The sequence below is a fragment of the Triturus cristatus genome, chromosome 3_1 (assembly GCF_964204655.1).
Source record: "Triturus cristatus chromosome 3_1, aTriCri1.1, whole genome shotgun sequence".
Taxonomy (NCBI): Eukaryota; Metazoa; Chordata; class Amphibia; order Caudata; family Salamandridae; genus Triturus; species Triturus cristatus.
This window is the reverse complement of record NC_140583.1, coordinates 1,035,058,802-1,035,082,144: the sequence shown is the minus strand read 5'-3', so window position 1 is coordinate 1,035,082,144 and position 23,343 is coordinate 1,035,058,802. Positions and strand designations below refer to the sequence as shown.

Here is a 23,343-nt window from a genome sequence, read left to right as displayed (position 1 = left end):
CGGATATCCAACGATACTATTGGGCCTCCCAGCTGGCTGCGATTAATCACGGCCTGTATGGGCCCGCTTTAAACCCGGCATTCGAAATGGATAAGATGCTACTCCCGGGTGGGGACTATAATCGAGCGCTCTCCTCCAGCACGCCCGACGCTCGGCTGACTGGCCCCACGCGTGTCATGGTGCGAGTGTGGCACGCGGCTAATGTGGCGATGGGGTGGAAGGATCGTCTGACCCGGGCGTCACCACTATACGCGTCCGAGCAGTTGGGCTCCCTGTGGACCTCGAAGGGCTTCGAGAAGTGGGACATGATAGGCATTAGCAAGGTGGGGGATCTCTGGACGAGGGGAGGATTTAAAACGTTCGAGATGCTGCAGACGGAATTCCACTTGCATGGCAGGGAGTACTTTCGGTATTTGCAGATCCGTCATGCACTGGGCTCCGTCTTCCCGGACGTTGCATCCATCCCGGAGTGTTCCCCTCTTGAGGATAGAGTGCTGGATGGACACGTTCCGGACAGCACGATCTCACTGATCTACAAAAAACTGATCAATGACCGCACGGGATTGCTGACTGCCCTTCGTGAGGCTTGGGTTGCCGATGGACTGGAGCTGGACGACGAGGACTGGACCCTTGCGGTGGCCTCCCCGAAAGAGGTGGCCATACCGGCCCGCCTTCGCTTCGTCCAGCTCAAGATACTCCACAGAGTCTACATGACGGGGCCGAGGCTCCTGCGTATGGGCTATGCTGTGGACGGGTTGTGTAAGCGTGGGTGTGGCGCTTTGGGGACCTTTCTGCATATATTGTGGGAATGCCCGGAGGTGGAGCGATTCTGGCGTGGTGTGCATGAGGTCCTGCGTGTGGTTACGCATGTTGTGCTGCTACCCGAAGCGAGGAGATGCCTGTTGAATGTGTGGGAACCTACCGACTACTTGGCGCCACAGACGTGGTGGGTGACTCTGGGATATATGGTGGCCAAGCGTGATATTGCTCAACTGTGGGGATCTCAGAGGTCCCCGACTGTCTCGGCCTGGAAGGAACATATGGATTGGTGCATGTTTCGGGAAAAGGTGGTGTATGTTGCGAGAGGTAAGCCTGGGACATGGGTGAAAGTCTGGGGCCCCTGGAACGCCTACCGCGGGGGAATCTGTACTCCTCCGTTATTGCCTGATCCGTCGCCTGCCCCATCCCCGTAGCCGACCCATCTTCCCTGTTCCGGGCATTGAGTTTTACCCAGCCCTAATCCTGATCTCTTCCCCTTCTTGATACTCCTATGGGTTGGTAGGGCCCCCCTCTCAGGGGAGCACATGCTGCTATTTCTGATTGTAGATTGCCTTGTGGTTTTTGTTTTTTCTGGTTGTTATTTCAGTTTAAAATGAAACCGTACAGTGGGGTCCGGATGGTGTGGCTATCAACGCTGCTAACTCCTGTGCATCTTCCTTAGCCGCAACGCGCGCTCTACAATGTGTATCATATGCTCCTTTTGTTTACTAGCGGCCGGCCGGAAGGTTGTAGGCCCATCTTTGTATATTTTTTGAGTTTTGTAATAAACGGTTTCAAAAAAAAAAAAATGGTGACAATTGGAACTCATTTCACACTAAACCATAGGATATTTCATATTTTCAGCTTTGGCAGAAGAGATGTAATCTAGTTTTCCTCCTAGGGTTTCATTTATTTGAGCCCCACTGACAACATTCCCACCCACACACTCCAAACTTAATTTAATTTGTTAGTTTTTATTTCTTTATTCTGGAACCCTCACATTTAACATGACCAACACAGTGAAAAAACCACAAAGTATGCCACACCAGTTGAGAACAAGTATTTGCAATGCAATAGTCTCACATTTACGAGATTTTTAGCTATTGGCATTGTAAATGACAATGCCAATAGCTTAAACTCTTGCAAAGCGAGACCTATTGCATTACAAATGCAATTTTTGGGAAAACGCCCCATACCGCGCTTTCATGTTAAAGTCGGCCACTCCCCATTCTTTAGACGAGGCATGTCTAAAGAAAGGGGCGCGTCCACCATTAATGTGCAAGTGCAGTATGGGGCGCTTTTACAACAAAGAAAACATCTGTTTTTGAAGTTGACAAGCAAATACTTTTTTTTGTAAAAGTGTCCCATGTCGCGGTTTCACTATAATAGCGGCCACGCTCCTTTCTTTAGAAGCGGCTCGTCTAACGAAAGGGGTGTGGCCGACATTGAAGTGGAAGCACGTATGGGGCACTTGTAAACAAAAAAAGTGGATAATTAGAAGGAAAAAAAACATGCGGCCCGTTCGGGCTGCAAACAACAAACTAAAGGCACAGCCACCACTGCATCAGCATGGCGTGCCGTACTATGAAAAAAAAAAGAGTTGGGGGAAGTGTGTATCCTGCCTGTAACAGCAGACCAAGAAAAACATTTAAACAAATAGGGCTCAGAGGCTGAAATTAAAGCCTAACAACACATTTAACATGGGGTGTCCTGATGGGAGGTTACAAAATGAGGCAAGGCGGTACTAAGGAGAGACTACTTAGCATATTGACCAATGAAAAGCCACAGTTTCCAAAGGACAATGACACAAGCCAATGAAAAATATTGGCAGAGAGTAGGCGGAGCTTCAAGTCCACACTTGAATATAGCATGCCTCGCAGAGCAGTGCATACGCTGCCCAGGCTCGACCTAAAAATAGCCAATATTTATCTGAGTACAACAAGACCAAAAGGACAAAAATCCAATATACACAAGTTAAGATATGAATTTTGCAAGATTAAATCAAAATGCAGTACTTGGAAAATCAATAGCTCCAATTGGGGCTATCTGGTCGCACTTGACCAGGTTAAATCCAGAAATTCAGTCTGACCGCAGGCCAGATACAGGAGTCACGCAGACCCACCAGTACCTTCGATGCGTCTAAGCTCGGGGACGATGCGTTGGAATACTGAGGAGCACAGGTTCTGGTAGCAAGCTGTAAGCGAAGTCTTTGATATCCCTGAGACTTCAGAAACAGGATGCAAGCCCTTGGAGAACCTTTAGAGATGCAGGATGTAGAGAGTCAAGTTCAGTCTTCTCACTCCAAGGCAAGAAGCAACAAGCCAATACAGCAAAGCAAGCAGTAAAGTGGCAGTCCCTCCTGGCAGCACAACCTCTCTTCTTTCTGGTAAAATGCCTTCAAATGCTAACCTATCTGAGTGTTCTGAGTATATGGTGTCAAAGGGCCTGTTCTCATACCCATTTTAGCCTTTGAATTAGGAAGACTTCTAAGAAAGGTCTTTGTAGTGCACAAGACCCTGCCCTTGCTCCAGAGACACTACATGGGGGTATGCAACTCTTTGTGCGGGAACAGGCACAGCCCTATTCAGATGCAAGTTTTGACTCCTCACTCTAGCTCAGGAAAACCCATCAGTCTGGTGATGAGCCAGCAGAATAGGCGAGGCACACCTCAGCTCCCTTTGTATGTGACTGTCTAGAGGAATGCACAAAGCCCAGCTGTCATCCAACTTAGACGTGTATTCCAGAGACAAGCAGAGGCACAGAAGGATTTAAGTAAGAAAATGCCAACTTTATAAAAGTGGTATTTTCGGACCTGCAATTTAAAAATCAACTTTCCTAAAATATGTGTTTTAAAATTGTGAATCATGAAACACCAAATTTGCTTTTCCTATTGTATGTTACACTTGTGAAGCATCACAAGGCAGCTCCAATGCTAACCTATGGGAGAGATAGACCTTGCTTTAGTGAAAAACAAATTAAGCAGTTTTTCACTACCAGAACATGTAAAGCTCCAAAGTACATGTCCTACCTTTTAAATACACTGCATCCTGCCCATGGAGCTACCTGGGGCCTACCTTAGGGGTGTTTCCTATGTAATAAAAGGGAAGGTTTGGGCCTGGCACGTAGGTGAACTTGCCAGGTCTAAATGTCAGTTTAAAACTGCACACACAGGTTCTGCAGTGGCAGGCCTGAGACATATTTCAGGGGCTACTCAAGTGAGTGGCACAAATAGTTCTGCAGGCTCACTAGTAGCATTTGATGTACAGGCCCTGGGCACATGTAGTCCACCCTACTGGGGACTTATCAGTAAATCAAATATGTCAATCATGGAAAACCCAAATGCCATTACATTTGAGACACGGAGCACAGGCGCTTTAGCACTGGTCAGCAGCAAAAAAGTGCACAGGGTTCTTAAGCCATCAAAAATGAATTCAGCAAAAAGTGGTGGAGGTAGGCAAAAAGTTTGGTGTGGCACTGCAGAAAGAGCCACTTAAAACAAAAATCTTTAAAAACAAAAAGTAGTAAGATGTTCGAGCAGTTAATACATTTAATTATTTGGATAAGTGGTTGATCATAGAATTCATGGCACCCATCCCAAATTCATTCACTTCAGTCCATAAGACAATCTCTTATTGTTTTCACCATATTTCTATGTTGTTAATGTTTTTGTTTTTCTTAGCAGTTGTGAGTTGAAGCATCACTACCTCTCTGGATTTTGAGGAAGCTTGGTGAACTTTCACATTTCCATTTTCTGACCAAAATTATTCTCCAAATTCCAGTACTGAACATTACTAGATACTATAGAGTTCTTGTCTCATCCATTACATTTTCATTTAGTCTAGATAAATGTTTTTGAATCCAGATCCGATTTCAGGTGGTTCTTATTTTCTAAAAAAATCCTCAGTTTTTTGCGAACTATTCATAATAATAGGGCAATATTAAAATAGGAATATTCACAGTATCATGTTGCCCACACCATGGACATCTGTAATTTGTATGCTTTGAGCTTTTGAATAATCATGTTGATGGCTTATACATGTGATACACTCTAAGGAACAACAGTAGATGGTATTTTGTTGCTGTGAATTTTTTTTGTTAGCTCAATGTTCCACTCCTGTGTAACTGGGTGAATTTTATTTTCTCCTCAAATTGAGTTACTTCTTGGCTGGTATATTCAATGTCAAATATGTCACGGACAAAAAGATCGGGTGTTTGATATTTAGTTGATAAATCATTTCCTTTAAATTCACAAAAAAAACTGCCCGTATTTTTTTTTTTTAAAGGGATAATCATTGTATAAAGTTATATATTTTTTTAACTTTACATGGGAGTTATTTACATTCTCTACAATTTGAATATTGTCCTGAAGCCAAGCAACCGATCTTATCTAAGATTGAAGTGTTTAATATTTTTCCATACAGTTGTGCTACTATGAATATGGGTTATGTCTAGATATCATTCAGTATCTGTGGGTCTGGATTAGGTTTTTTTCTAGTCTTTAAAAAAAAATGTCTGTTAAACTTTGTTAGTTTTGAATTAAGTCTTGTGGAAGACAGCACGTCTCTAATAAACTCAAATTTAGTTGATGAACACCTTAAAGCAATTATAAAATGGATAAGGTGAAATCTAGCTGTACAGTAATAATGTCTGAAATCTAAAGCTGACAAGCCTGCGTCCTCTATTCTCAAAACGTATGTATGCTTGGAAGCATGTAGTGCTTTATTAGCACAGGTAAAGGATATAATTGGGGCTTCTGAGTTTTCTAAAACACGAATAACAGAGTTGGTATGTATTCAGATAGAACCCTTTTTAAGTAATTATTCCTTTCAGTTAATATTAGCTGAAAATATTTTTTTATCTAGAGATTTCACAGCTTTGGACCATTTACTCTGATAGTTAGAATAGAATAACTCAGTAATACTGGCAGGAATGATGACCCCTAAATACCTTTCACATCCTTTCCTAAATTTTCTCCATTTTTTGTATTTATATTCAATGCTCCATACCATTATTTTGTTTTTAGATTTATTGATCTTTTAGCTTGAAAGCTACCAAATTTCTGTGATGTATTCATAATTTGAGTATGAATCTGCTGCATACAAAATTTGTAAAAATAGTCAGCATAAAGTAAAACATTTATTGTGCGATTACCTAATTGGAAACCAGTAATCTCATTGTTTTTCCATAGACAACTTGCTAGGGTCTCAATGAATTATGTAAAATGAAGTGGGGAAAAGGAAAGCCCTCTTGCATCCCTCTTAAAACATTTAAATATTTTTTTAGTGAATTAGTAATCAATAGTGATACTTTGGACATGTGCTATAAAGCTTTTATTGTGTTAATCATACATTTTGATACCCTAATTTATCGATAACTACCTTCAAAACGTTCCAGTTGACAAGGCCTTGTCTGCATCTCCAATGTGACTATAAGTGGTTGCTAGAAGGCACTTCCCACATCACTACTTGATAAGAGGGCAGTTATATTGTCATCTAGTATATGTTTTAATATAGATTATTGTGTCTAGCAACTTTTGTAATCATACTCTTTGAAATATCTTGTTTTCCAAATTAAATAAAGAAAATTGGATGATATGAGGTTCAGTAGTCCGGGTTTTTACCTGGTTTACAAATTAGTGTTCCTTTTTGCCTCCGACCAGGAATTGGTTACACTAAACTCTGTAAAAAATGTATTTAATCAATTATAGTAATAAACATCTAGAATTTGTGTGTTCAAGGCATATGAGCTGCAGATTGTATACTTTTGCATAGATCGCCATTTGATGTTGGGCTCAGATGTTTGCACCTTGTTTTTGTCTTCGAAGAAGTCTTTGTAGTCATGAGGTTGGGGACTCCTCCTTCGGTCGACAGTGCGCATGGGCATCGACTCCATCCTTGGATTGGTTTTTTTCCGCCATCGGGTTTGGATGTGACTTGCTGCGCTCCGGATCGGTGTCGTTATTGAACCCCCCATTTCGACGCGCAATCACTGGTAACCTACAGTATTGTCTCGATCGATCGCGTACCCTTCAACACGCACAATCAACGAAAACTTTCAAAAACTTGCCAACTTCGATGCGAGCCGCTGGGCCACCCCGCGCCGGTATCGACGGAAGTCGATGGAACAGACTCCCTTTAAGAAATGTCCCCACTGTGGTGCTAAGTCTCCACACTCGGACCTCCAGTCGGTTTGTAATCTGTGCCTCTCTCCAGAACATCGAGAGGACAACTGTGAGGCTTGTCTATCCTTCAAGTCGAAGAAAACCATTCGTGATCGTCAGGCTCGATGCCACGAGATGTCCCGAGGCACTGGATCTATTCCGGACATCTTCTATCCAGGTCCCGACAGCCTTCCGGAACCAGAACTGGAAGAACAGGTCTTGGTCTTTGAAGCAGACGACTGACGCCGAAGATGACGTCACCCCAGCTCAACAGGACGTGAGTACCGAGACCCCTGCCCCGCCCAAGCTTCGCCCAACTAATAAATAGGGCTGCAACATACCATGGAGTCAATCTACACTCAGACCCTGTAGAAGAGGAGTTTCTTTTAGAAACCTTTGACCAGCCACAAAAGTCATCTCATGTCTTGCCAATGTTAAAAGGTCTTCTTAAACACGCTCATGAAGTGTTCAAAGACCCGGTTTGGGCTAGGGTTCTTAACCCCAGAATAGATAAAAAATACAAGGCAGCTCCCACTGACCGCATATACATTAAGGGTCAACTCTCTTTAGATTCCCTTGTCGTAGCTAAAGCACGTAAAAGGGCAAATTCTCAGGGGTCAGGTGATACCCCGCCTCCTGACAAGGAATCTAAATTATTAGACGCATCAGGCAAATGTATGGCGTCTTAAGCTGCAAACTATTGGAAGATAGCTAACACACAAGCCCTCTTGGAAAGGTATGACAGGGCTCACTATGATGAGCTGGAAAAGCTCATGCAGCACCTACCTTAACAATATAAGGATAAAGCCAATGACCTTATACAGGACGGCAAACTAATCACCAACACATCCATCAAGTGCGCGCTGGTTGCAGCAGACACCGCGTTCCGCACAATGAACACTAGTGTTTAACTACGCAGATATGCCTGGCTCAGGGTATCTGGCTTTAAACAAGAAGTGCAAAACAGTATCCTTAATCAGCCCTTTGACCATGAGCACCTCTTTGGCCCTGCAGTGGACACATCTTTGGAAAAGATAAAAAAAGGACACGACACAGAGACTGCCAAGTCTATGGGAGCCCTGCAGTCATCTTCTACTAGAGGCTCCTTTCGACGCTCCTTCTACAGAGCAGGGTCAAAAACAAATACACCAGAACACCCGTCCTCATCCTACAAAAGTCCCAATCAGGGCTCCTTTTCCAGAGGATTCTCTAGAGGAGGTCAGGGTTAACAACAACAAGGGCAGAGGCAGGGATAATAACACCTGCATCTCCCCTAACACCAAACAGTAACTTCCCTGCGCTTCCCCCAATCATTCTACTCCTGTCGGGGGATGCTTCTCACAGTTCCTGCTTGTCTGGAATTCCATCACATAAAATATAAATTAACAACAAGAGATGGAGGGAATTATTTGGAGCCACTCTTAGTCCCCCAGGGCTGGTATAAATAAACAATGGAAGAGTGTGTCCATCAAGTATGAACAAGTGCTGAAAGATATAAGAAAGGTGAATCACTATGTTTTAAAAGAACCCTCACTCACCAACCTTGTTGGTGACATGCTTCATCATTGGGTTCCCACCGGAGAGACCGAATGTCTCCCCGGTGTGCTGCGACGCCTGAAGTACAGCGGAGCTGGTTTTTTTGTGTGTGAATGCAGTGCAAATTGTGATAGTGTAGGTTAAAAAATGTCACAGTTTGAACCAATAAGTAATTTTAATAGTGGTAAACTGGACACAATTAAAAACAATGTGGTGGACGTGAGAACTCTGGTGATAATTGGGCCAGCTACGTCCTAAATATAGTGCAAAGTGATCAAAGTGGTCGACATGTTTCTGCTTCTGGCGTTATTACATGAAGCATTCTTCAGGACCTAGTGTAAGGCCACCACGGCGGTATATGCTCGCTAAGGCGTACCCTGACCTGTGGGGTCTAGAACCGCTAAAGACTTACGGTCAAAATAAGGTAACCGTTCAGGATTTCTGAGAGCTTTAGTTCTGTTGAGGCAAGAGTGAAAAATAAAACAGAAGAAACAAACAGTGATTCACAAAATACATATATAGTTTCACAGAGAACAGGCTTAGGCTAATCACACAAAATTTGTGAATGAGTTTCATGCTCACACGGTGAAAATTTCCATATTATCAGAACCTTCGGTAGTTCTCACTCGTATCAACCCGTGTCGATAAAGGAAATATCCTGTGGTGCTCGTTAGCGCTAGAACAAATAGTGCCGGAGAATGCTACACCCTGGTAGGTGGTGATTACGGCAAAAATGCCTGAACAATTCGCCATCACGCTCTTAGTCAACACTGCAATCTGGCTGACTTATGGGAGGCGGAAGAACGCTTGGTTTTAAAATGGAGATGCAAGGAATTATCACACTGGTTGGTGAACACCAAGAAAACCGTAAACGGTGCTTACGTGATGTTCAAATCAACTTCACTACATGAGTCCGGGTGGGGGGCGGGACCTATAGTCACACTCTAGACAAGGAGTGAAGGAAGTAAAATGAAATTAAAAACTTACATGGTGGAAGTAAAGGTACGGAATTCAGCATAGCAGAACCTTTACTTACTACGCCAAGGTCACCAGCCCTCTGCAAACCTACTCGGCCCTCCTGCGGACCTGGGTGTTAACGTCCGGACCGGGAGATGTGTAAAAATAGTATGCGCCTCCCAATTGGGAGGCGTAACGTCATCACGCCTGTCACGTCAGACGGTGAATGCGGAGGGAGATGACTAGACTACTGACTTTCAGATGACTAGATCATAACTTACAGGGCTTCCGGGGAAGTCGCCATGTACCAAAAGGTTTATCAATAAGAGACCTGATCGGCAAAGTACCACTCGATTATCGATATCACGGAATAGATTACCGATAATGGATCATGGGAAAATGAATCTCACATAGATGGAAGGTACACATAATGGTAATTATGCGCATTTTTTTTATCACAAACAGAGAGTGAGAGAATAAACAACGTGGTTGCGTTCTCCCAGAATAACTTTTTATCACAAAGAGCAACCACTGTTGAATCGGCAAAATACCAGATTCAGAGTAGTGTTAGAATGTTGTTCAGCTATCTACTTTACAGGTGGAATATCAAAGATATTGAAGTAAAAGCCTCACTCACATAATAGTGACATGCTTCATCATAGGCAGTTACTCCACACCCAGAGAAGGTGGTACTCTCTGGGCGGACTCAACCAAAGATATACTGGGAGTTCTTAGATAAATGAACAACTGGTTAAGCAGGGAACCAGATCAAATTAAAAATACCTATGAGTGTACCCTATTTTGAATCCTTTATTCCTGGGCACTCATGATATCAATAAAAACTTATTATCGGGGTTCTTTTGAACTCCATTCGTTCAATTGTACCCTCAACCGTGTGCCAACATGTTTCGGCCCGTCTTGTAGCCCTATCGGGTCTGGGGGCCTTCGTCAGGGCAATATCTTTCTGTTCCTTATGCTATAAGGTCCCTGCGGTTTAGCCGTACATGTGATTACATGCAACCCATTCGTGCGTGAGGCCTAATGCACTCACCTTTCCGTATGTACCATCCGACTTCAGTAGAATTTTTCTATTGGATATGGAACAAAAAATTAGCATGTATTTCTTCGACGCCACAACAACAGAATCTGTCTACAGCCCGTCTTGTGCTCGTAGTCTTTGATTTCTAGTTGTAGTGATGGTGTACCACCTGTCAATGTGCTCTCTATTTTAGGGCTTAGTGTAATGCATTAATCATTTCAGTCTACTCACCGCCACATCACACCCACATCTATTCACCACACAACGTGATCATCATACTACTTGTGTTTGACTATTAGTGAAAAGGCTTATCATACTACTTGTGTTTGACTATGAGTGAAAAGGATTGTGGCTAGGTTGTTTCTCTTAGTCACCGATCCTATTGGTCTCTATTTTCGCACCCATTCCCTTGTCGTGTTATTTATTCGTTCTTATATATACCACCATGCGTTGGAATCGCGTGTATCACTTTCATCCAGTATTTTAGAACCTACAGGCGCTCACCTACTGCCCTATGCCTACTGGCATCATGCAGATCTCGTGTGTTCAGGTGCTGTCCTGTAGTCAAACACTGCGTAGGAGGTAAATAAAGGCATATATTGTATGGCCATCACGTTATAAGCCGATCTATTGATGTCAACCTAGTTCTCTACAAGATCGTTGTTTTAGGACCATTATTCCCATATTCTTTCTTTGTTTGCGTTAAGTATAGAAAAAGAGATGTTCATTCTTATTTCGTTTATACGCACTCGTTTCTGCTTAAGCCTTCATATCGTGCGTTATAGAGTGAACTCACCCCCTCTTATATGTATTATGTTTGGAGGTCCCTTTTATTTTCACTGCAGTCAGTCTCTTTTAATTAATTAAAACAAGGCGGAACCTTTAAGGGACTCTAAGAGCGTCCCTGTCTTTGTAACAGTTAGTTCGGGACAACAAACGTCAAAACTTTAAGTAGTGTACCCTCGCGCTCACTTACTTCATCAAGGACATTGCACCGCCGTTGCACCTAGTCAACCACACCGTCTGCCGTCGGGGATGTGAGTACGGTAGTGTCGGCTTTTAAAAGACGTTACACGAGCCTGATTGGAGGGCTGTTCTATCCCAATTCCAATTCTCTATCGTTAGGTAACGTTGTCACGGCTGTTCGACCGTGTATGCGGCCGAACTACAAGAATTATGGGGAATGTAGTTCTATTATGTCCGAGACGCGGTGTACGGTCCCCCTCGAAGCGGGGGATTTGTTTTTTACAATTTGAAAGTATATTTTGTTAATCCCTCGTATAGTTGTTTTGGGACAATTTGAAAGTATATTTTGCTAATCCCTCGTGTAGCTGTTTTGTGGCAAATAGCTTGTATTGTGTAAGGCTACCGTTTCACCGTTTTTTTCGGACGTGTATGCGGCCGAACTACAAGAATTATGGGGAGTGTAGTTCTATTATGTCCGATACGCGGTGTTCGATCCCCCTCGAAGCGGGGGATTTGTTTTTACAATTTGAAGGCATATTTTGTTAATCCCTCGTGTAGCTGTTTTGGGGACAATAGCCTGTATGGTGTAAGGCTACCGTTTCACCGTTTTGGGGAAACTTGCATGTCTCACCTAATGACCCGTGATCGGGGGTAGGATGTAGGCAACCCCACTGGAACTTTTGTATATCTATTAACGGGGGGTAAATCTAATCAGTAGATAAATCTGTTATTTAGGTTATCTAAACGTTGTTATATATTGTCCGACCTCATTGGTGTTCTTCACGTGTGTTCCTAAAATCTATATATCGAGGTCTGATATTACACCCCAGTCTTCTGTTTAATATACAGGACGCTTTATTTTCTTTACAGTACTTTAGCTCCTGTCTTTAACTCCTGAACCCTTGTTTTAATCGTATTTACATAGTGGAGGTACAACTCTTTTCTCTAGTTATTCATACAACTGGTCGCAGCGAGATTTTTTGTTTGCCATGTTCAAGGGATATATGCTCTGTGGCAGAATTAAGTCATAGAACCCCACGGAATTTCCTCGTTAAGGCCTGATGTTGTACTTGACAGGCGATAGATCCACCTTTGCTCTAATTTCAGCAATTGTTTTTCGTTGCAGCTGTCTGGTAGTCTCTCAATTGCAGTCCAAGTAAAGTCATTTTCACTGTGTCTCTGTGTTTGAAAGTGTCTCATCATTTTTGTGATTGTTTTTCCGCATCTAAATGTACTGCGGTGCTCATTGATTCTGATCTTGACTTTACGTGTGGTCATCCCAATGTATATTTTATTGCAGATGCACGTCATTAGGTAAACCACATTGTGGCTGTTGCAATTGCTGAAGGATCTTTGTTCCCACGGTGTTTTAAGGCCAACGTCGATTGTTTTGCTCGGTTTTGTTAGTTTGCATACACTACATGATCCGCACGGGTAGTGTCCAATTACCTCTGGTAGATTCCAGAGTGTGCTCTGTTGGCCTGTTCTGCATTGTTTCTTTTTTGGTCGGGTATGCACAACAGAATCTTTGATTGATTTCCCTCTCTTAAATGCAAACAGTGGTTTCTCTAGTTTTAGTCCCCCAGAATTCAGTGTTCTCCAATGTCGTAGGACTATGTTCTTTACATTGTTGGAATCTGTTCCATAGGTGGTCACGCATACTAGTTTATCATCCGATTTCTTTTTTGGTTCCAATAGCCCTTCTCTGTTGCAGTTTTTTGCCCTTTTATATGCTTGTTTAATCAGTTTTGTAGGGTAGCACTTTGTCTTCAATTTCTGTGTTAATTTTTTGGCGTGAGTTTCATAATTTGCTTTTTCAGTACAATTTCTCCTTAATCGTAGGAATTGACCTACTGGCAAGTTGTCTCGCAACGCTTTGGGGTGGAAGCTGTCATATCTAAGGAGGTTGTTAGCATCTGTAGGTTTATAGAACACTTCAGTTTTTAATGTCCCCTCCGCTGGCCAGATTTTTAAATCCAAAAACGTGATAGAATCTTTTGTTAGAGTCATCGTGAACTTCAGAAATTCATCCCTGTTTAGCCATATCAGAAATTCTTTTGCTTTGTCGGCATCTCCTTTCCAGACTATGAAAATATCATCTATGAATCTTTTCCATACTCCCAAGTTGGGTTGGTACGGGTTGGTATCACTATAGATGAAGCGTGTTTCGAAGTCATGCACATACAGGCACGCTACACTGGGGGCGCAGGTCATCCCCATTGAAGTGCCATGGGTTTGTAGGAAATACTCCCCTTCAAATTCAAAGTAATTCCTTGTTAGGGCTAATCGTACACATTGAACCACAAACTTTATCGGTGTTATTGATGACCAGTTTTCCAGACCCAGCAGATTTTCGATCACCGTAAGTGAGGCCTCTTGTGGAATACTGGTATATAATGCTTCCACGTCTAATGTCATTAGGTAATCGGTGGTGGGATTGAAGCTCAGAGTTTGAAGTTATTGAAAGTTTGTGGTTCAATGTGTACGATTGTCTGGAAAGGAGATGCCGACAAAGCAAAAGAATTTCTGATATGGCTAAACAACAGGGATGAATTTCTGAAGTTCACGATGACTCTAACAAAAGATTCTATCACGTTTTTGGATTTAAAAATCTGGCCAGCGGAGGGGACATTAAAAACTGAAGTGTTCTATAAACCTACAGATGCTAACAACCTCCTTAGATATGACAGCTTCCACCCCAAAGCGTTGCGAGACAACTTGCCAGTAGGTCAATTCCTACGATTAAGGAGAAATTGTACTGAAAAAGCAAATTATGAAACTCACGCCAAAAAATTAACACAGAAATTGAAGACAAAGTGCTACCCTACAAAACTGATTAAACAAGCATATAAAAGGGCAAAAAACTGCAACAGAGAAGGGCTATTGGAACCAAAAAAGAAATCGGATGATAAAAAACTAGTATGCGTGACCACCTATGGAACAGATTCCAACAATGTAAAGAACATAGTCCTACGACATTGGAGAACACTGAATTCTGGGGGACTAAAACTAGAGAAACCACTGTTTGCATTTAAGAGAGGGAAATCAATCAAAGATTCTGTTGTGCATACCCGACCAAAAAAGAAACAATGCAGAACAGGCCAACAGAGCACACTCTGGAATCTACCAGAGGTAATTGGACACTACCCGTGCGGATCATGTAGTGTATGCAAACTAACAAAACCGAGCAAAACTATCGACGTTGGCCTTAACACCGTGGGAACAAAGATCCTTCAGCAATTGCAACAGCCACAATGTGGTTTACCTAATGACGTGCATCTGCAATAAAATATACATTGGGATGACCACACGTAAAGTCAAGATCAGAATCAATGAGCACCGCAGTACATTTAGATGCGGAAAAACAATCACAAAAATGATGAGACACTTTCAAACACAGAGACACAGTGAAAATGACTTTACTTGGACTGTAATTGAGAGACTACCAGACAGCTGCAACGAAAAACAATTGCTGAAATTAGAGCAAAGGTGGATCTATCGCCTGTCAAGTACAACATCAGGCCTTAACGAGGAAATTCCGTGGGGTTCTATGACTTAATTCTGCCACAGAGCATATATCCCTTGAACATGGCAAACAAAAAATCTCGCTGCGACCAGTTGTATGAATAACTAGAGAAAAGAGTTGTACCTCCACTATGTAAATACGATTAAAACAAGGGTTCAGGAGTTAAAGACAGGAGCTAAAGTACTGTAAAGAAAATAAAACGTCCTGTATATTAAACAGAAGACTGGGGTGTAATATCAGACCTCGATATATAGATTTTAGGAACACACGTGAAGAACACCAATGAGGTCGGACAATATATAACAACGTTTAGATAACCTAAATAACAGATTTATCTACTGATTAGATTTACCCCCCGTTAATAGATATACAAAAGTTCCAGTGGGGTTGCCTACATCCTACCCCCGATCACGGGTCATTAGGTGAGACATGCAAGTTTCCCCAAAACGGTGAAACGGTAGCCTTACACCATACAGGCTATTGTCCCCAAAACAGCTACACGAGGGATTAACAAAATATGCCTTCAAATTGTAAAAACAAATCCCCCGCTTCGAGGGGGATCGAACACCGCGTATCGGACATAATAGAACTACACTCCCCATAATTCTTGTAGTTCGGCCGCATACACGTCCGAAAAAAACGGTGAAACGGTAGCCTTACACAATACAAGCTATTTGCCACAAAACAGCTACACGAGGGATTAGCAAAATATACTTTCAAATTGTCCCAAAACAACTATACGAGGGATTAACAAAATATACTTTCAAATTGTAAAAAACAAATCCCCCGCTTCGAGGGGGACCGTACACCGCGTCTCGGACATAATAGAACTACATTCCCCATAATTCTTGTAGTTCGGCCGCATACACGGTCGAACAGCCGTGACAACGTTACCTAACGATAGAGAATTGGAATTGGGATAGAACAGCCCTCCAATCAGGCTCGTGTAACGTCTTTTAAAAGCCGACACTACCGTACTCACATCCCCGACGGCAGACGGTGTGGTTGACTAGGTGCAACGGCGGTGCAATGTCCTTGATGAAGTAAGTGAGCGCGAGGGTACACTACTTAAAGTTTTGACGTTTGTTGTCCCGAACTAACTGTTACAAAGACAGGGACGCTCTTAGAGTCCCTTAAAGGTTCCGCCTTGTTTTAATTAATTAAAAGAGACTGACTGCAGTGAAAATAAAAGGGACCTCCAAACATAATACATATAAGAGGGGGTGAGTTCACTCTATAACGCACGATATGAAGGCTTAAGCAGAAACGAGTGCGTATAAACGAAATAAGAATGAACATCTCTTTTTCTATACTTAACGCAAACAAAGAAAGAATATGGGAATAATGGTCCTAAAACAACGATCTTGTAGAGAACTAGGTTGACATCAATAGATCGGCTTATAACGTGATGGCCATACAATATATGCCTTTATTTACCTCCTACGCAGTGTTTGACTACAGGACAGCACCTGAACACACGAGATCTGCATGATGCCAGTAGGCATAGGGCAGTAGGTGAGCGCCTGTAGGTTCTAAAATACTGGATGAAAGTGATACACGCGATTCCAACGCATGGTGGTATATATAAGAACGAATAAATAACACGACAAGGGAATGGGTGCGAAAATAGAGACCAATAGGATCGGTGACTAAGAGAAACAACCTAGCCACAATCCTTTTCACTCATAGTCAAACACAAGTAGTATGATAAGCCTTTTCACTAATAGTCAAACACAAGTAGTATGATGATCACGTTGTGTGGTGAATAGATGTGGGTGTGATGTGGCGGTGAGTAGACTGAAATGATTAATGCATTACACTAAGCCCTAAAATAGAGAGCACATTGACAGGTGGTACACCATCACTACAACTAGAAATCAAAGACTACGAGCACAAGACGGGCTGTAGACAGATTCTGTTGTTGTGGCGTCGAAGAAATACATGCTAATTTTTTGTTCCATATCCAATAGAAAAATTCTACTGAAGTCGGATGGTACATACGGAAAGGTGAGTGCATTAGGCCTCACGCACGAATGGGTTGCATGTAATCACATGTACGGCTAAACCGCAGGGACCTTATAGCATAAGGAACAGAAAGATATTGCCCTGACGAAGGCCCCCAGACCCGATAGGGCTACAAGACGGGCCGAAACATGTTGGCACACGGTTGAGGGTACAATTGAACGAATTGAGTTCAAAAGAACCCCGATAATAAGTTTTTATTGATATCATGAGTGCCCAGGAATAAAGGATTCAAAATAGGGTACACTCATAGGTATTTTTAATTTGATCTGGTTCCCTGCTTAACCAGTTGTTCATTTATCTAAGAACTCCCAGTATATCTTTGGTTGAGTCCGCCCAGAGAGTACCACCTTCTCTGGGTGTGGAGTAACTGCCTATGATGAAGCATGTCACTATTATGTGAGTGAGGCTTTTACTTCAATATCTTTGATATTCCACCTGTAAAGTAGATAGCTGAACAACATTCTAACACTACTCTGAATCTGGTATTTTGCCGATTCAACAGTGGTTGCTCTTTGTGATAAAAAGTTATTCTGGGAGAACGCAACCACGTTGTTTATTCTCTCACTCTCTGTTTGTGATAAAAAAAATGCGCATAATTACCATTATGTGTACCTTCCATCTATGTGAGATTCATTTTCCCATGATCCATTATCGGTAATCTATTCCGTGATATCGATAATCGAGTGGTACTTTGCCGATCAGGTCTCTTATTGATAAACCTTTTGGTACATGGCGACTTCCCCGGAAGCCGTGTAAGTTATGATCTAGTCATCTGAAAGTCAGTAGTCTAGTCATCTCCCTCCGCATTCACCGTCTGACGTGACAGGCGTGATGACGTTACGCCTCCCAATTGGGAGGCGCATACTATTTTTACACTTCTCCCGGTCCGGACGTTAACATCCGAGTCCGCAGGAGGGCCGAGTAGGTTTGCAGAGGGCTGGTGACCTTGGCGTAGTAAGTAAAGGTTCTGCTATGCTGAATTCCGTACCTTTACTTCCACCATGTAAGTTTTTAATTTCATTTTACTTCCTTCACTCCTTGTCTAGAGTGTGACTATAGGTCCCGCCCCCCACCCGGACTCATGTAGTGAAGTTGATTTGAACATCACGTAAGCACCGTTTACGGATTTCTTGGTGTTCACCAACCAGTGTGATAATTCCTCGCATCTCCATGTTAAAACCAAGCGTTCTTCCGCCTCCCATAAGTCAGCCAGATTGCAGTGTTGACTAAGAGCGTGATGGCGAATTGTTCAGGCATTTTTGCCGTAATCACCACCTACCAGGGTGTAGCATTCTCCGGCACTATTTGTTCTAGCGCTAACGAGCACCACAGGATATTTCCTTTATCGACACGGGTTGATACGAGTGAGAACTCCCAAAGGTTCTGATAATATGGAAATTTTCACCCTCTGTGAGCATGAAACTCATTCACAAATTTTGTGTGATTAGCCTAAGCCTGTTCTCTGTGGAACTATATATGTATTTTGTGAATCACTGTTTGTTTCTTCTGTTTTATTTTTCACTCTTGCCTCAACAGAACTAAAGCTCTCAGAAATCCTGAAGGGTTACCTTATTTTGACCGTAAGTCTTTAGCGGTTCTAGACCCCACAGGTCAGGGTACGCCTTAGCGAGCGTATACCGCCGTGGTGGCCTTACACTAGGTCCTGAAGAATGCTTCATGTAATAACGCAAGAAGCAGAAACATGTCGACCACTGTGATCACTTTGCACTATATTTAGGACGTAGCTGGCCCAATTATCACCAGAGTTCTCACATCCACCACATTGTTTTTAATTGTGTCCAGTTTACCACTATTAAAATTACTTATTGGTTCAAACTGTGACATTTTTTAACCTACACTATCACAATTTGCACTGCATTCACACACAAAAAAACCAGCTCCGCTGTACTTCAGGTGTCGCAGCACACCGGGGAGACATTCGGTCTCTCCGGTGGGAACCCAATGATGAAGCATGTCACCAACTAGGTTGGAATTCCATCACAACAGACAAGTGGGTAAGATAAATTATCCAGTATGGTTATTGCCTGGAACTCACTTCTACCCCTCCCAACATTCCTCCCAGACAGCGTCCAATGTCATCAGAACACTTGATTCTTCTCAAACAAGAGGTTCTTGCACTAGTAAAAAAGCAAGCAATAGAGCCAGTTCCCTTGCCTCATCAAGGCACAGTGGTCTATTCCCTCTAGTTTCTGATTCCAAAAAAAGACGGCACTCTCAGGCCAATACTGGACCTCAGACCACTCAACTTTTACATCCAATCAGACCACTTCCACATGGTCACTCTACAACAAGTGCTTCCAATACTTCAGCAAGGCGACTTTCTCTCCACTCTAGATCTAAAGGACGCCTACTTCCACATTCCCATTCATCCCACTCACAGGAAATATCTCTGGTTTGTGGTAGATGGTCAACACTACCAATTCAAAGTTCTTCCATTCGGGGTCACCACTGCACCCAGAGTTTTAACCAAGTGCCTCGCAGGGGTTGCAGACCATTTAAAAAGACAGCACATTCATGTCTTCCCTTATCTGGATGACTGGCTCAAAGGCAAAATCCCACAACAGCTGTGGCCAACACATACACTCAGCACAATTCAACTGCTTCACAGTAAACCTGGACAAATCCCACCTCCAACCATCCAGAATACAACAATACCTAGGAGCTACAATAAAAACTTCCACAGCCCTAGCATAGCCCAACCCAGTCAGCATAACTGCCATACAAGCGCTAGTTCAAAGATTTCAGCCGCAACACTCACTACCAGCACAAGTGTTCATGCAATTAATAGGGATGATGGCCTCTTGCATTTTTCTCATTTCTTAAGCGAGACTCCAAATGCGTCCATTACAAGAATGTTTGGCACATCAGTGGAACCAGGCTCAAGGTCAACTAACAGATCTGGTGTTGGTGGATGACCGCACTCATCGCTCTCTACAGTGGTGGAACACACATAACCTTTCCAAAGGGCGATTGTTCCTCGAGCCAGTCCCACAGACATTACTAACAACAGACGCATTGCTCACTGGCTGAGAAGCTCATCTTCAAACTCATACCATTCAGGGTATCTGGACCCCCCAACAAAGACAATTCCACATCAACTACTTGGAATTGTTAGCAATCTTCTTAGCGTTTAAATCTTTTCAACTGCACCTCCGAGGCAAACCTGTCCTGATCCGTACAGACAACATGACAGCAATGTATTACATACTGAAGGAAGGAGGGACACACTCTCTGCAGCTTTCACACCTAGCTCAGAGCATATGGACATAGGCCATTCCGCAAAAGATATACCTCCTTGCAGAACATCTTCCAGGAATACACAGTCAGATTGCAGATCTGCTCAGCCGCCAAGCACAGCATATCCATGAATGGGAACTTCATCCTCAAGTATTTCTTCCATTCTTTTGTATGTGGGGACACCCAGAGATAGATCTGTTCGCCACACACCAAAACGCAAAATGACCAAAATTCGCCTCCAGGTATCCACACCCATTATCCAAAGGCAATGCGCTATGGATGAATTGGTCAGGCAAATTTGGTTACGCTTTTCCGCCTCTCCCACTCATTCAGTTAGTGGTCCGGAAACTCAAACAACATTCCCTCACAATGATCCTAGTTACTCCAACATGGGCAAGGCAACCATGGTTCACAACCCTACTGGAACTATCAGTAGTACCGCATCAAAAGCTACGCCTCTCACCCAAGCTTCTCAGAACCATGGAGAGATAAGACACCCAGATCCCAATCAACTCAACCTTGCGATCTGGCACCTGAAATCTTAGAGTTCGGCTACCTTAATCTCCCACCAGACTGTATGAATGTTATTAAAGAGACTAGACGCCCTACCACCAGGGCATGCTATGCAGCGAAATGAAAACGATTCATCATTTATTGCACGCACAACAAAATCAACCTACTAGATGCTTCCATTCAGAACATCATATGTTACCTCTTGCATCTACAACAATGTAACCTAGCATATACATCTATTAGGTTACATCTAGCTGCCATAGCTGTCTACCTACAAAATGGACAACACATGTCTTTGTTTTGAGTTCCTGCTATTAAAGCTTTTATGGAAAGACTTAAAAGAATAATTCCACCATGAGCTCCACCCTCTCCGGTGTGGAACCTTAATGTAGTCCTTACCAGATTAATGGCTCCTCCTTTTGAACCTCTCCACAAATGCGAACTACAGTTTCTCACTTGGAAAGTAGCCTTTTTAATTGCTATCACCTCTCTCAGAAGAGTTAGTGAACTCCAGGCATTAACCATACAAGAACCATTTTTACAAATCCATCATAACAAAGTAGTTCTTAGGACTAACCCAAAATGTGTACCCAAAGTAGTATCGGCCTTCCATCTCAACCAGTCTGCTGAACTTCCAGTGTTTTTCCCTCAACCAGACTCAGTGGCAGAACGAGCTCTACACACCTTAGATGTTAAAAGAGCAATACTCTACTACATTGAGAGAACAAAATCCTTTAGGAAAACCAAACAACTCTTTGTGGCTTTCTCCCCACCTCATAAAGGTAATCCCATATCCAAAGCAGGAATTGCAAGGTGGATTGTGAAATGCATACAAATATGCTGCATCAAAGCCAAACACACATTAACCATTCCCCATAGAGCTCACTCTACACGCAAACTAGGGGCTTCTATGGCATTCTTAGGGAACATTCCCCTAGACGACATATGCAAAGCAGCAACTTGGGCTACACCACACACCTTCACAAAACACTATTGTGTAAATGTACAGGCAAAACAACAAACTAGTGTGGGCCAGGCTGTATTAAAAATACTATTTCAAACTACTGCAACAGATACAGGTAACCACCGCTAACGAGGTAACTGCTGTATAGTCTATGCAAAAGTATACAATCTGCAGCTCATATGCCTCGAACGGAAAATGCAACTTTCCAGTATGCATCTGTTCTTGGCATGTAGAGCTGCAGAGTTGTATACGCCCACCCGCCTCCCCGGATACCTGTATCTGTTCCAGTATTATCTTATTTAGATACATTACACATGGACATCTTTCTACTTCTCACTACTCCATCTAACCCTGCGTGGTACAAACAATCTAAGGATGGAGTCGATGCCCATGCGCACTGTCGACCGAAGGAGGAGTCACCAACCTCGTGACTTCAAAGACTAAGTTCTTCGAAGACAAAAACAAGGTGAAAACATCCAAGCCCAACACCAGATGGCGATCTATGCAAAATTATACAACTCTGCAGCTCTACATGCCAAGAACAGATGCATACTGGTAAGTAGCATTTTTCTTTTAAGGTGTTCCTAAACACATTCAGAAGTCTATTTGGACCAGGACCTTTTCACAATTTCAATTAGTCAAACTTAGTTTTCCAGAGTTGCATCTTCTATTCTTTCCTGGTCACTCGTTGTTCTGTAGGGGATGTCTAGACAAATTGATTCCATAACTCCAAATTTGGTTTATCATAGGCTGTAAACAGTTTTGAAAAATACACAATCATTATATGGGCTATGTTGTCTTCTCCTTGAAGTGATCCTCCATCTGATTTTAATTGCTTAGTGGTATTTTATTTATTTTCTTTAAAATTTCCCTGCTAAAACTTTTGCCAAACTTCTTGCTAAATTCAAATACTTCCTGTTTCTGAGTGCTTGATGTTTTTGGTAGAAACTCTCATTATCAGTTTCTTATATTGAAATATTTTGTCTTTTAGTGTCTCAAAATATTTCCTTTTTCACCTGTTCCTCTTATTAATATTTCCTTTTTCTTTTCCTTGCTTTTGTTCAACCCTTTCCAAATTTTACATTAATTGATTGTGGGTTTAGCAGCATATCTACCCATATCTGCAACCTCACTGTTTCCAACAAGAAAACCCATATCAGTACTTTGCTACTTCTCTAAAGTTGACCGAAAAGTTCTAGTAATTTATTTGTCATTAGAATTCCCAGGAAGTTTGTAAAGTTGGCAGGTGCTCTAGTAGGTATCATTTGTTTTGCTTGCAATTCAAAAATGACTGTGGACATCAGCCCATATTATGTAGACAATGTTTTCCTCTTCACAGAAAATTTGTTTCGTTTAACTTGTTTACAAGTGTGAAATGTGGATGTATTTCTTTAATGCATCCCCACAGATATATTAGCTTTTTAAACTAAGACCTAACTGACCTTGTTTTCTGTACACCACTTTTGACTTGACCTTCTATCTTTCACCATTTCTTTTCTTACCCTTTTCAAGCTGACTGAATCTTCTGAAGAGGTAAAACTCTCCTTTCTATCTCCCATTTTTTTCACCTCCAACAATGCACCACACCTTCCATTGCATATGAATTCAGACTAATCAGAATGAAATGCTTTTGCCTCCAT

General features: G+C 42.5%; 1 protein-coding gene across 6 annotated transcripts in view; it reads left to right on the top strand.

Moving 5' to 3' along the window:
• Positions 1 to 23,343, top strand: part of RAB3GAP1 (RAB3 GTPase activating protein catalytic subunit 1) — a 673,051-nt gene that overhangs the window by 641,960 nt on the left and 7,748 nt on the right. For 4 of the 6 annotated variants that reach the window (XM_085645769.1, XM_085645771.1, XM_085645768.1 and 1 more), the window contains one exon: positions 23,216 to 23,236. The exons of the other annotated variants lie outside the window; for them this stretch is intronic. In XM_085645769.1, coding sequence (XP_085501895.1) covers positions 23,216 to 23,236 — 21 coding nt within the window. The remainder of the gene's footprint in view (positions 1 to 23,215; positions 23,237 to 23,343) is intronic. 6 annotated transcript variants of the gene reach the window in all.